General features: G+C 42.6%; 2 protein-coding genes across 2 annotated transcripts in view; both read left to right on the forward strand.

Moving 5' to 3' along the window:
• The window catches only part of ube2l3b (ubiquitin-conjugating enzyme E2L 3b), a 189632-nt gene that overhangs the window by 22597 nt on the left and 151802 nt on the right, over window positions 1-15233 (forward strand). The gene's annotated exons all lie outside the window — the stretch shown is intronic.
• fxn (frataxin) lies at window positions 6193-11178 on the forward strand. The gene is made up of 6 exons (XM_061729662.1): window positions 6193-6306; window positions 6375-6452; window positions 7975-8057; window positions 8300-8420; window positions 9448-9545; window positions 10366-11178. Exons 1-6 carry the CDS (start codon window positions 6271-6273, stop codon window positions 10502-10504), a joined length of 555 nt encoding a protein of 184 aa, XP_061585646.1. The 5' UTR covers window positions 6193-6270; the 3' UTR covers window positions 10505-11178.

Here is a 15233-nt window from a genome sequence, read left to right on the forward strand (position 1 = left end):
CGGTCACAGTGAACAACGGCCACCGAGAGAGAACCGGAACGGGAAATGCGTTGCTACCAAGCAAACCAATCACAGTCCTCTCGGTCTGTGTTGGGTCTGCGTCGCCTTGACTCGTAGTTAAATTTTTTGGGAGGTGCACGTCAGGCTACGGCGTAGGCTACGGAGAGACTCCCGCGTAGCCGCGTACCCTACGGCGTAGGCTCTGCATTGATTTAACGCAGAACCATAATTCAGCCTTAAGAGGCTAACGTTGGCTTTATATCTAATTACAGTAAGGCAGTGTTTCCCAACCCTGGTCCTCGGGGCAACACTGTCCCACATGTTTTAGATGTTTCCCTTCATCATCACACCTGATTCTAATTAATGGTCCTAATTAGCTTGTCATCAAGGCCTGCACAATTCTGTTGATAACACAGCCACTTGTATCACAGTGTGCTGAAGCAGGGTAGCATCTAAAACATCCAGGACAGTGGGCCTTGAGGACCAGGGTTGGGAAACACTGCAGTAAGGTAACGTGGAGTAGATGTTGGATGATGGTTGCTTGCAGCGCTACATAATTAGTTAGCTAACATTGTCTGACGTTGCAACCCGTTTCCAGCCAAGGACCGACTTTAATGTTCAGCTGAACGGTTCGACCACCGATCAAGCAGAGCGGCTTAGAATAGAATAGAATAGAATAGAATACATCTTTATTGTCCACCAGGGGTGGAAAATTGTCTTTGGCTCACCAAAAAACAAACATCTCTAAAAAACAGACAGCTCTAGGACAACAACATACATACATGATTACATAAGAACAACAGAGGTACAATTAACATATAAGTAAAAAGATAAATAAGAATAAAAATAGAAATAAGAAGTAGAAATGATACAGTTCATCAGAGTCTGTGGATTGGTCACTTTTTAGAGTTAAGAAAACTGATTGCATTGGGAATAAAAGATTTTCTGAAGGCGCCTTTGGCCAGAGGAACTCTGTAGCGCCTCCCAGACTTCATAAGTTCAAAGTGTCTAGAAAGAGGATGAGAGCTGTCTGCCACAATTCTCCCGGCCTTTCTCCTTGTCCTTTCACTGTAAAGGTGGCTAAGTGGCTTAAGGGGTTTTCCCACAATTTTGCTCGCCATTGTCACAATCCTGTTTAGTTTGTTCTTGCACTTAACGTTCAAGTGACCAAACCAAGCAGAGATATGAAAAGTTAGGACACTCTCAATGTGTGTGGTGTACACAAGCTCCAAGATTTTTGGGCTAACACCAAGACAGCTCAATCTTCTAAGGAGATTGAGTCTCTGAGAGCATTTCTTAAAAATAAAAACTGTGTTTTCAATAAAACTCACCTGACAATCAAGAACTGTGCCAAGATATTTAAAAGTTTCCACTGTTTCAACAGGTTGACCATGCAGTGTAACTGGCTTCAATGTCAGATCCTGCTTAGTGCAAAGAAGCAGCTCCTTTGTTTTGGACACATTGATCACTAGCTGGCTTTTTTGACACCAAGCTTCAAGGGCATTAATATGGCTAAGATAGAAAGCCTCACCAGAGGGATCTGTTCTCTGCAGCAGACCAACTAAGGCCATGTCGTCTGCGTATTTGATCAATTTAAAGTTCCTTTCATTTAGTGCAAATTCATTAGTAAAAAGAGAAAAAAGCAAGGGTGAAAGAACACTGCCTTGTGGGCAGCCAGTGCTTATAGTAAGCACTTCTGACTGAGAGCCATTTACACAGACCCTTTGAGGGCGGCAGGAAAGAAAATCTCTGATCCAAAGAATCAGCCCTTTATCAATATTTAGATCAGCCAGCCTTTCCAGGAGAATATGTAGCTTCATAGAATTAAAGGCTGCACTGAAGTCTACAAATAGGACCCTGGCATATCCTTTAGGAAGTGCAAGCTGCTTTGAGACTGAATCTAGCAGAGTCAGCACAGCATCATCTGTACCTCTGTCACTTTTATAAGCGAACTGAAGCGGATCTAATACACTAGCCACTGTGGTGGTCAGGGAATCAACCAAAACTCTCTCCATGGTTTTACACAGAATGGAGGTTATAGCAATTGGCCGGAAATCTTCAGGCTTGCTTGCACCTGGCTTTTTTGGTATGGGTCTTATTATTGAAAATTTCCAAGATTTTGGTGTTCCTGTGACTAAGAGGAAGTTAAACAACCTAGTGAGGACTCCTTTTAGCTGGGGAGCACAGTCTTTGAGTAAACGGGCACGCAGACCATCTGGGCCAGTGGCCTTGTTTGGCCTCAATTTAGAGAGACTTTTAGCCACAGCGTCTTCTATAACTACAGTCGGTGATCTTACAGGGAGATATTTGCAGATCTTATCACAATCAGACTTGTCATTTACAGTATCAAATCTACAGAAAAATCTGTTCAATTCATTGACAAAACCTTGGCTATTGCAAACAAGACTATCACCTTTTTTATTGTTTTTTCCCATTAAGGTGTTTAGGCCTTCCCAGGCCTGCTTTATATTACCACTAAAATATTTGCTCTCAATTTTATTTTTGTACTCAATTTTTGCCTTAAATATATTTCCTCTCAGCTGTCTCCTTTTTTCCTGCATTAATTCCAGATTACCAGAACAAAAAGCAACCTTCCTTTCGTTAAGACAGGTTTTCAATTGTTTAGAAACCCAGGATTTATTATTTGGGAATATTTTCACGGTCTTTGTTTCCACCACATAGTCCTCACAGAATTTAATATAGGATGTGATAGTGTCCGTGATTTCATCCAGATCCTGACAGGATTCAAAGAAGAGTCGCTACAAGAGTCACTAAAACATTTTGGTTCTTGAACGCACTGTACCACATAAATCTGGTTCGAAGTCAGTGAGCACAACAAAATTCATACATAAGTCGCACCTGATGATAAGGTGCACTGCCAATGTCAGAGAAAAATTAAGGATGTTAAGTGCACTTTATAGTGTGGAAAATATGGTACCCAGAAATTCTAGCCAGTTCAGAAGGATGATTATGTGGAATGAATCCAGAACTTCCAACACAGATCATGTAAATCTGTTGTGGACTGACATTTTTCTTCCAGCTCTCCTTCATCAGTCTCACGTACCCTTTGGCAGTTAGGTGTTTTGAGGAGATATGATTTCGTCGTAGACACTAGAGAGAGGATACCAGCACTGATAGCCACCAGGCGGCTTTCCAGAGATCCGCTGGTGAGACGGATCCAGAACACCAGAGAACCAAAATGCGAGCCGGAACAGAAGAACCAAGTACAATAGAGGGTCTGCATTGACGTCACTTCCCTACTGGACCACGGCCCCTTACTGCACTGAGTTGCAAAAACGGCTGCAACTAGTGGAGAAGACGGGATAACAGCCGATTATCAGCTTAAATTAAAGGCAGTTGGACTTGACAGTGACCCGTACAGTTACCCCAAGAACCAGTGGTCCATGGACATTAATATTTGGTACAGTTACCCCAAGAACCAGTGGTCCATGGACATTAATATTTGGTATAGTTACCAAGAACCAGTGGTCCATGGACATTAATATTTGGTACAGTTACCAAGAACCAGTGGTCCATGGACATTAATATTTGGTACAGTTACCCCAAGAACCAGTGGTCCATGGACATTAATATTTGGTACAGTTACCAAGAACCAGTGGTCCATGGACATTAATATTTGGTACAGTTACCAAGAACCAGTGGTCCATGGACATTAATATTTGGTACAGTTACCAAGAACCAGTGGTCCATGGACATTAATATTTGGTACAGTTACCAAGAACCAGTGGTCCTCTTTCTGCCACACATACCCCTTTTACACCAAGCTGGTTCCAGGGCTGGTTCTGGGCTAGAGCCAGACTTAGCACCAGTTTTTTTGGTTTTACACAGCCTAAGCACCGGCTCCTGGCTCTCAAAACTGGTGCTACGCCAGCCCCTTTGAGCTGCTGGGCCAGCTCAAAGAACCAGTTCCGTCGGGGGCTGGGGGCGGGGCTGGGGACGGTGTTACTGAACAACCAAAGCAGAATAAACACGGAAGAGCGCCGTTTTTAAACAACGGAGCGTTGAAGATGGCGGTTAAGTTAGCAGACTCTTTTATTATTACATGCATTTTTTAATAATGGATGTAAAACAGAAGCAGCAGTGGTCTACGGTACAATCCATCAACAGTAATGGAGCGGCAGCCTCGCGTCCGAGCCCGCGGGGGAGCGTTCCAGCCCTGGGACGCTTGGACGCAAAGCTGCCGCTCGATCGGCTCGATCCCGGCCCGCGGGGACGCCTCCCAGCCCGCTCCCAGCCCGCGGTTCTGGTTCCGCGTTACACCAACGCAGAGCCTACGGCGTAGGTTACGTAACCTACGCCGTAGGCTCTGCGTCGATGTACGCGGCGACGTGCGCCGTACGCCGTCATTTCTTAACAGGCGTAGCTACAACTGATAGATTTCATCTATTAAACCAACATTTATCATCCTAAATGATTTATTTCATCCAGCGTAATTCTCAGAGCTGCAGGTTTCTCCCCCGGGAAGTCGGCGCAGGTTGAGCCGGCTGAGGAGCTGCTGCCCCGGGGCTGCCGGCTCTCAAGTCAAATTTCTTAACAGGGTTATTTGGATAAACTGAGCCCAGGTTGGGGATCTTAAAGGTTACTTTTAAGCCTGAAAAAAATATTAAAACTTAATAAAGTGCCATATTAACAGCGCTACAGCTGCAATTAAAACAGCTTTTGGCTCTCAGCTTCCTGATCAGGGTAGGGATGGAAACGAGGGGGAGTGGTGGTGACGTATACAGTAACGTGATGACGTGGCTCTTTGGCCAGCTGCTGGCCAGCACCAGCTTGTGTAAAAGCAAACGGTTCTTACTTAGAACCAACCACGAACCAGCTCTAGCACCAGCACTAGCACCAGCCCTGGAACCAGCTTGGTGTAAAAGGGGTATCAGTGGGCGTAACCCGCTGTGAAGTCGCATCTGTGACGTCATGCGCATTCCCTCTATAGCAAACGAATGGCTGATTGTGCTGTTACAGCGCAGAGAGCATCATGAAGAACAAGGAACACACCGAGTTCTCTCAACAAACCGCCAAACATGTTGTTCCCGAACCACTTTTCTTCTTTGAAACATCCATTTAGTCCCTCTTTCTCAGAGCAATGTCGGCACTCTGCACAACGCTGGTCTGCAAGAACGGAAGTGGATTGCCTCGACGGGAGGACTTCAGGAAGTAGAGCGGAAACGGCTCATAAACGGCTGCTTAGGGCCCCGTGACCACTAGGGGGCCCCCAAGAGTTAAAAATACAAGCCAGGCGGTTAATGCCTTTGTACTGGCAGTATGTATCACATACTTTTTTTGTATTATAAAAAAATCAATAAATATAATGTTAAAATAAAAACTAGTCTAATAACTTTTAAAATGGAAAAGCTGGCATAGATTCAAATGTAAAGCAATGCTCTAATCATTGTTACTAAAAAATGATAATCCCAGATGAACTGCATATAAAAGTATAATACAACACTCTGGTGGGGGCAGTAATAAAAAGCACCACTAGGGGTCTGTAAAGTGTCTTTTTTGTTCATAGTTTTGCGTTTAGTTTTATATACAGCTTTCGTATATAGTGATTGAGTTTCTGTATATTAGTTATTGCATAGTATGAATGTAGCTTATTTATAGTTATCGTGCACAAACTGTGTGGTTATTTAAACTTGATTGTTGTATTCAGAAAAATAAAAATATAGAGAAAGAAAAATATATTTTTATCTTTATTTCTCTATGGTTTAGTCTTTTTCTCTTTTGTCTAGTTGTTGTTGTCAGCATATGGTTCTTGTGCAATGTTCCTTTTACTTGTGCTCTATTGCTTTGTAGAGAGGACTACATCTCCCATCTTGGTGGGAGTGGTGCAGCAGGTGCTGCTGATTGCCTTGATGATGAACCACATAAGATTGTTCACTGAACTCATGTGCTGACTATTACCGTGATAAAGGTCTTCTGACCGAAAGCTTGGTTGATTTATTAAAGATTCTTGCATTGATCCAAGTGTGCAGATGCTCTTTTTTACAAAGTATTTTGTTCGTAACATGATGATGATATGTTTGGGGGTAAAACTGTAAGATTGCATTTCTGTAGTATCCTCATGTGTGTGTGGATATGTCCGTCTGCTCAGGAGGCCTTTGAAGTGTAATTGATCCTCCACGTCAGCAGGTGACGCCAATACATCCCTGTTCGCTGTTAGAGGAAGAAGACGAGGCCGTCCGCCATGTTTGTTTTTACCCCCGTTCATTACCGTGTTGGTGCTGGTGCCTGGACGCTCCGCGGACCTCCAGGATGGGGACGCAGGTGTGCAGGGCCTCGCTGAGCCAGGTAGGTCCCGGGCAGCCGGAGGCCCGTCCACCCGCCTGTCCCCGCGTTAACAGCTCCGTGTTTTACAGATGAAGAGACTGTTTCTGGTCCCGGCGCTCCGAGTCTCGTGCACGCGCTCGCACCACCACATCCTCCAGCAGAGCAGAGTGAGTCACGGGCACGAGCACGGGGGGGGGGGGACTGTTATGTAGTTGGGAATTAAAAGTTACGTTCCGTATTGAACCAATAGGGACATCATTATTCTCTTATTTATTGACAGAGGTGGGTAGAGGAGCCACAAATTGTACTCAAGTAAAAGTACTGTTACTTCAGAATAATATGACTCAAGTAGAAGTAAAAAGTAGTCATCCAAATACTTACTTGAGTAAAAGTAAAAAAGTACTTGGTGAAAAAACTACTCAAGTACTGAGTAATTGTTGAGTAACGTCTGATTTATTTTTTTAACACAACCATTCAAACAGACAAAAGTACAAAATAATCATCTTCAGGCAAATTAAATCAATAAAATAAATTAAAATTAATAAAAAAATAAAAATAGCTTAAATTAAAATAATCTTAAAGTAAATTCAAGTACTTTAATAAATAATAAAATAATAACAGAATAAAAAATAAATTAAGCACAAGTAGCACAAAATTTCCAGCCTTTGTACTTTTCTTTTTTAACCAGCAGAACTAGAACAAACATGAACTCATAGAAACTCTGTGTGTGTTTGAGTCTGTGTAAATGTGACAAAACATGCAAAAACAAACATTTTTCCCAAAGAATCACCCAGTGATGTCATGAGATTGACGCGTACGTGGATAAAAGGGATAAAAGAAAAGTAACAGCTCAACGTAGCCTAATGTAGTGGAGTAAGAGGAACAGTTTCTTCTTCACAAATCTACCCAAGTAAAAGTAAAAAGTATAGTGATTCAAAACTACTCCTAAAAGTACAACATTTCCCAAAACTTACTCAAGTAAATGTAACTCGTTACTACCCACCTCTGTTTATTGATGTCATAATATACAGGTGAAGGTTGGAAAATTTGAATATATTGCAAAGCTTCATTCGTAGTAAATTCAACTAAAGGTGAAACAAATACATTATTTCCCACTACATTTAAAGTAAGATATTTCAAGCCTTTATTTGTCATAATTTTGGTGATTATGGCTCACAGCTAATGAAAACCCCAAAGAAAAAATCTCAAAAAATTTTAATATTTTATGAAATCAATAAACAATTCAATCATCAAAATCATAACAAATGGTTTAACATAACATAACTTGCTTTGCATGTAATGAGACTATGTAATGTATTAGTTTCACCTTTTAAGTTGAATTATTGAAATAAATTTACTTTTACACCATATTCTAATGTTCCGACCTTCACCTGTAGTTTATTCTACATCTGGGCTGATGTGGACAAACATACATAGGAGGATATTTCCACTGCTATATGGTTGTCTGTCTCTACAGTCATGCAAGTTAACTGCTATTAAAGCACTTTAAACTTTTAATCAAAGCATTTTTTTTTTCATAGAAAATTAGATACATTTCTATGCAGTTTAGAAGTTTTGGGGATGTCCCTCTTTTTTGGCGCCTGCGCTGCTGAAATCGGGGCGTCCCTTAGCTCTATTACTGAAAGGTGTCAGCCCTAGTGGACTGAGCTGACGCTGTTTCCCCCACAGAGTCCTGGGAGCAGCCATGACAGCTGGAGGTCCAGCCTGCACCTAGCCCAGACCAGGGGGAAGGCCAGCCCGGCCCAGACCAGGTACTGCTCCGGTTCTGCTCCAGTTCTGCTCCAGTTCTGGCCCAGACCAGGTACTACTGGGGTTCTGGTCCAGTTCTGGTCCAGTTCTGGCCCAGACCAGGTACTGCTGGGGTTCTGGTCCAGTTCTGGTCCAGTTCTGGCCCAGACCAGGTACTGCTGGGGTTCTGCTCCAGTTCTGGTCCAGTTATAGTCCACACCGGCCTGCGGCCCCTGCTGTGCTGACCCGAGTGTGTCTGTGACAGAGAGCTGACTGAATCTGCGTACGAGAAGCTGGCCGACCAGACCCTGGACGCCATGGCCGAGTTCTTTGAAGACCTGACGGATGAAGCGTTCACCGGCGCCGACTACGACGTCGTCTTCTCCGTGAGTCGGACACACAGACACCTGTGGCCTGGAACTGAACAGGCAAACGTTTAAGACGCAGGCAGGACTCTTGTTGTTCCTTATTTTAGAATAAATTGGAGCGATTAGGACAATGTGCACTTAAAAGTAGAAACCTTTCTTGTTTTTTGTAATTTTATCTCTTATTAGGTTTTATAACACGTGACACACCTGGTTACTTTTAGTATTCCTGTTCAAGGTTCAAGGTACACTTTATTGTCATTCCAAAAGTCCAAGTACAAGTGGAACGACATTTCGTTGCAACTGGCTTGTACTTGTACCCGCATTATTGTATGTCCCTTACAGTCCAGTCCTCACTGCCCCCTTCTCTTTCAACCATGGAGACACTCTTGGTGGATAAGGACATTTAGAAATAAAATTAATATAAAAGCAATTGAGAAAAGATGCATGAGCAAAGAGCACTTCAGATCAACCACAAAACAGGTTTCATGAAATAAATTGTCCATTAAAGTGACCCATCCTTTTCCTAGTTTACACTTCACACAAGTAAAACACAGGGAAACGCACAACGGGTGCACAAGCCTTGGAGATCTGTAAGAGAGAAAACAAACAGACACGAGAACAGGCAGAGACACAAGCAGCAACCATTCCAGGTCCCTGAGACTGAATCAGAGCTAGAATACTGTGATTATCTGTCCCCAAAACTGTGGAGTGAGTGTGTAGGTGAGTGAGCAGGTGTTTGTGTGTGTAACTGTGTGTGTGTGTGTGTGTGTGTAAAGTCAAAACGATGCTCTACCAAGGGGAACTTTTCCAGTTCAATCCCTGAATCCCTCGAAATCTTCTTCCGTGTCAGAATAGAGCAGCTGGTTCATAGAGGTGCCTGGCACGCACGCCAGGCACCTCTATCTTCAGCCAATGTGACTTGCTTTTGTCCCAGCAGTCAACATGCTAAACTGTTGACCCCTCAGCTGAGCACATTCACCTCACCACATCCCAAACTCTTCCTTCTCTAGATGTTCTTGTAATGTTTCCGTTCTTCTGTTTGCAGAGTGGCGTTTTGACAGTGAAGGTGGGCGGAGACCACGGCACCTACGTCGTTAACAAACAGACCCCCAACAAACAGATATGGCTTTCTTCTCCAACCAGGTAAGACCAGCAGGATGGAGGAATCATCCACCTGTTCTCAGAGGAACCTGACCCATGCTGTTATACAGTTACTAAGCATCACCTGTGGTATGGATTATATTCTGAATTGATATGTATACTTAAATAGAATTTAAAACTTTTGGTATTTTTTTGTTTATGCCCAAAAAAGGAATGTTTTGTTGGACATGAGCATAATAATAATAATAATAATAATAATAATAATGACTTGGATTTATATAGCCCAGATTTATATATACCCAGAGCGCTTTACATAGATCATTATTCATTCATACACATTCTCACCAGTGGTGGTAAACTACATTTGTAGCCACAGCTGCCCTGGGGCAGACTGACGGAAGCGTGGCTGCCATATCACGCCAAACGGCCCCTCCGACCACCACCAACATTCATACACATTCATACACATTCACATGAGGCAAGATGGGTAAGGTGTCTTGCCCAAGGACACTACGACAGCAAACTGGAACAGAGCAAGATTTGAACCGCCGACCTTCCGATCATTGGACGACCCGCTCTACCACCTGAGATACTGCCGCCCCATAACTACTGCCATGTTTTTGCCTTTAAATATGTTTAAAGGTATGAAAACATTAAAGTTTTCAGTTGTAATTGCATAAATTGTGTTATATTTCTTTGCTTTATATACTGTCTTGGGGTTACATTTGCATAAAATGCTAAAAACCGAAATTCTCAAAAATGGGAAAAAAATAAAAGCGATTTCATACAGTTTCCTCCCTGGATCTGTTTGGTAATTCTGCCCCACCATATTTGTGAAAGCAGTGGTCTCTTGTGTCTGCAGTGGGCCGAAACGCTACGACTGGACGGGGGAGCGCTGGGTGTACATGCACGATGGGAGGAGCCTGCACCACCTGCTGTCGGAGGAGTTCTCCACCATCTTCAACAGGGACATTAATCTTCATCAACTTATTCATTCCTGAACCCCCTCCTCGTGACTGCTGACCTGCTGTGGAGTACAGGAAACTCCCAGGAAAACTCCCAGGAAAACTCCCAGGGGAAGTCTCCACTGCTGAACAAGTAGCTTTAAGAGTTTTCACGTGTGCGCCCTCCAAGAGAAAAGGGAGCAAATGTGTCTGTAAATGTTATTCCTTTTTCCGAGCCACTCTTTATTCTGTCAACCAGCTTCATGTGGTCGTCACCTGGAATAGTTTTATTCGTCACATACTATTTGGATCTGTGAGATTTCCACACCTGTTAGCTGCCGTCAGACGGCTGATATCTCAAAGATCAAATCTTGCACTTCCTCCGAGCCTTTCCTTCAAGCTTCCCCTGAAGCCACTACACGGTTGTTTAGTCCCGTGATCTTCAGTTGAGACCTGTCACACTCGGATACAAGTATTTTAACAGAAGTGGAACCACCGGTGCACCGATGGCAGTTTCCTACAGAGAGACCTCATTGGAGCACTTCCTGCCCACTTTCGTTTGTTTGAAATATGCGTACTATGTTTGGCCACTTGAATGAATCGTTGTCCTATATGATATCAAGCTGCAGCCGGTTTATTTAGCAGAATCTGCAGAGCACGTGACAATTCATAAAGCGAGAGTACTTTTAATTTCGTTGTACCTAATGACAATAAAGATCTATTGTATTCTACGTCTGCTTCAGAAATTCTCCTGCCTCTTATGCTGGTAGTTGGATCCTCAACGCCAGTGAACACAGAGGAGCCTACAGCGTCTTGATAGAATAAAAACACGTGATGTCCTCTACCAATGTCAGTTTTATTCATAAAGGATATTTCATTACTCCTAAATTCAGAAGTATCTATCATAGGCCTCGTTTTACCGCTCTCCACTCCTCACACCTTTTCTCTCGTCTGGATTTGTATCTGTCAAGTTATTTTGTTCAGAACCTGCCACACATATTTGTAGCATAGTCTGATACGCCTTTTGGTCTCGACAGCCATTACTTTGGATTCTTGAAGTAAATTCGTGACGTTGCCTCTTGAGTGTGAAGTTATGGTGGTGTTTAATGCAATAATCCATCCGATACCAATTAAATACAGGGCCGAGACCAATATGATACTGAGGCTTTTCAATGATTAAAGATAAACTATTAAAGTGCTAAATCTGAATTGATTTTCATGTCCTTTCAATATTTTGTGACTTTTTATTCCTTTAGATTATAAACGATATAAAACCCAGGGTTGAGTTTGGGCAAAACTTTATGGGCACCTAGAAAATGTCCTATCAAACTAATTTTTTTTTGTTCAGAAACAATAGAACTCTAACAAAACCCCATAAATCATCATGCCTGGATTGTTTTTTTCTTAAATCAAAAAGTGCACAAAATAAAAAAATGAAAAAGTGAAACAATAAGTCTGTGGCACGTCTCGTAGTTTAAATAGAACAATCTCACAGTCTTCCTTTCACAGTTAACACACACAGGTGATTATATTTGGTCAAATCTCAGCCAGGTTCAGTATTTGTTCCAAATCCAGTAAATGTATTAACTTAAATAGCAGTCTACAACTGGATAAAAGTTTATCTCCAGGGCCCGGTTTTTCAAAAGGTTTAATTTAGTAACCCTTTTTTTTGCTATCCAGGATCACGTAATCCAGCTTACTTTTGAGCCGGTTTTTCAAAGCAACATCGGATTGGATCAATCTGATCCGGATAGAAACTTTTCAGGATCACCAAATCTGGATAACCAGTGCTCAAATAGGGTAGGAAACACAATGTAGAACTATAGATATGTAAAGAGCAACAAGTAGAATAGCCAGTGTGGGGTCAATAAAGTTTATTTGTATTTGAAACGAAAACACACACACACACACACACACACAAAAACACCCTCTTCTGGCAGTCCGCTCATCTGAGACCTACAACAAATGAATAAAAACATTACTCACAAACACTGTACATTGAGGATATTTTGAACAAGTTTCAAATACAGATGTATTGAATTCAATAAAAAGGCTTAATATCAAATACAATAATTTCAGAGTTCTTCATCTGATGTGGAGAGACCAGCTTGTCTGAGCTTGGCCTTTAGGAGGCGGATCTCAAGTCTGGCCTTGGTTTGATTTAGTTTGGTGAGAGTCAGTTGTTCCCCTGCCAGACAAATCTGTACTTCTGCCCTTTCAGTCTCTTTTTGCAGAAGTGCCTTGTAATCATCATCTTTGTTTGATGAAGGGCGCTTCAAGCCTTTCCTCTGAGATCCTGTGGCAACTACTGTTGGCTCTTGTTGCCGTCCCTGACCCACCAGTCTGGCCCTCGGCAGGAGGGTCCCCCCTGATGATCCTGGTCCTGCTCAAGGTTTCTTCCCTCCTAAAGGGGAGTTTTTCCTTGCCACTGTTTGGCTTAAGGTTTTTCTCCCACTAGGGGAGTTTTTTACCTGCCATTGTTTATGTAATAACTGCTCGGGGGTCATGTTCTGGGTATGGGTCTCTGTAAAGCGTCTAGAGACAACTCTGTTGTATTAGACGCTATATAAATAAAATTGAATTGAAAAAAAACTCTACCAGTGAGGATCCAGCTTCTTCCTCAGTAACAGAGGTGAGATTAAAAAAAAAAAATGTACTCTCTGGATCAGCCTCAGGAGGAACTGGCTGACTCTCCTCCTCAATCCCAGGCTCGCCATCCCCTACAACACCTTGAATCCCATGCAGAGCTTGCAACTTCTCACCTCCAATGATGTCGAGGACCACATCTGTGAAATCTCCCCTCTTAAAAGGGCTTGTTGCCTGTTTGTGGGCTTTTGGCTTCAGCATGGTCCTTTGTTGCCCTGGCCCGAAGATTCTTCCATCGAAGTTTTATTTGGTCTGTGGTCCTCTTCTGGCCAGACCCTGTGGCATTCACATTTTCTGTGATTAAAATCCAAACATCATTTTTCTTTTTGTTGGTATCTCCACCCTTACCAGAATTAAAACTTCCCACTATTGTGTCATAATGGCACCTAACACCCTCTAGTAGTGCGTTGGTTTCGGCAGCAGTGAAATTACAGCTTCTTGAGTCCATGGTTCCATTGCTTTACTATAGTGAATTGCTCATCATTTATAGGCCTTGGGTCTGATTGCCTCAATTGAACACAAGCCAAAACTAATCAGTTATAACAGGTGTGTTTGAAAAGACCAATTACACAGCCATTTAAATCAGCCTTTCTCAGAGGATTCACAGAGAGGGTCACAGAGAGACAGTGAAATGGCAGGTGTTGTCCACCGCCACCACCACTTTGCCAGGAGAGGATACCATCAAAGAGTGTATGTTGAGCGTACCAAACCACTGGAGCAATACACCACTGAGGAGCTGTATGCCCGGTTTCGCTTTGGGAAGGCTGATATCGAGTACCTTGTGAATCTTCTCAGGCCAAAACTACAACACAGAACCCAAAGGAGTCACGGTCTGTGTGTGGAAGACCAGATCCTCATTGCTCTCCGATTTTATGCATGTGGCACGTTCTACCAAGTTGTTGGTGACTATATGGGAGTGGCGAAATCAGCTGTGTGTGATGTGGTGAAAGATGTGTCAATCGCACTGGCCAGCCTGGTCAATGAATTTGTTTCTTTTCCAAAGGACAACCAGATTGCCCAGGCCAAGCGCAGCTTTTTTCATTTGGGGATCATGCCCAATACTATTGGAGCAATTGACTGCACACATGTGCATATACAAGCACCTCGTGAGAATGAATGGGAGTTCGTAAACAGAAAGGGGAGGCACAGCATCAATGTCCAACTTGTGTGTGACGCTGACCTCATCATCACCAACTGCGTTGTCAAGTGGCCTGGGTCTGTCCATGATGCACGCATCCTGAGGGAGAGTGCTCTATATAGAGACCTCCAAACCAACCGACCGGATGGCATAATATTAGGAGACAGTGCTACCAAGCGCAATGTCCCTGTCTGTGCTGACAATGATGCACCTGAGCCCCTTGGAGACCCTGACCAACCTCCTGCATTCTGCCAGAACGAGCAAACAGGACGTGCAACAAGGGACGCAATAGTTAGACACTATTTCTGATTTGGATTTGTTTTGGATTTCAAAAACCAGTGATGCCATTGCCATTGCTTTGTTATTCTGTTTTATCATTGCATGCATCACTAAAAAATCATCTAAAAACAAAACAAAAATATTTTTGATTGTGATGAATTATAATATTATAATTAGTGACAGAATGATATATATTATTTGTGGTCAATATTGACAGCTGTTTGGGGGATTATTTTATGAGGCCAAACTCTTTCTACTTTGCTGTAGGCCTATACTGAAAGGCTGAATACGTTATAACCTACCTAATCACTGTAGCCTGACGGATGAACAAATCAAATTAAAACCTTATGAATAAATAGGATATCTTGTAGGCTATACTGCATGATCCAAATATAGTGTTATTTGATACAATTTTAAAGTTTCATTACATTTTGGGCCTGAAATCTACGCTGAATCCACCCTTCTGATGGGATCAGTTTAATCCCGATTTTTTTGGATCAAAGTGATCCCAATCCTACTAAAAAGTTTTGAAAAACCCAAACTGAAGGTTTGATCCAGATCAAAACCAGGATTGGATTACGTGATCTAATCCGATTACGTAATCCGTTTTGTCTTTTGAAAAACCCATTTTCATGATTTGATCCAATCCCTTATCCAAAATCCGAGCGGATTACTTTTGAAAAACCGGGCCCAGGGGCTTCGTCTACAAAAAGTGTGTGGATT

This window comes from Cololabis saira, chromosome 9, assembly GCF_033807715.1.
Source record: "Cololabis saira isolate AMF1-May2022 chromosome 9, fColSai1.1, whole genome shotgun sequence".
Classification (NCBI taxonomy): Eukaryota; Metazoa; Chordata; class Actinopteri; order Beloniformes; family Belonidae; genus Cololabis; species Cololabis saira.

Excerpts from the sequence above, each read along its gene's own strand:
- fxn (XM_061729662.1), top strand. The coding sequence starts at position 6,271 with ATGGGGACGCAGGTGTGCAGGGCCTCGCTGAGCCAG. Across the intron at positions 8,058-8,299 it reads GCCAGCCCGGCCCAGACCAG|AGAGCTGACTGAATCTGCGT; the intron begins GTACTGCTCCGG and ends TGTCTGTGACAG. Across the intron at positions 8,421-9,447 it reads ACTACGACGTCGTCTTCTCC|AGTGGCGTTTTGACAGTGAA; the intron begins GTGAGTCGGACA and ends TTCTGTTTGCAG.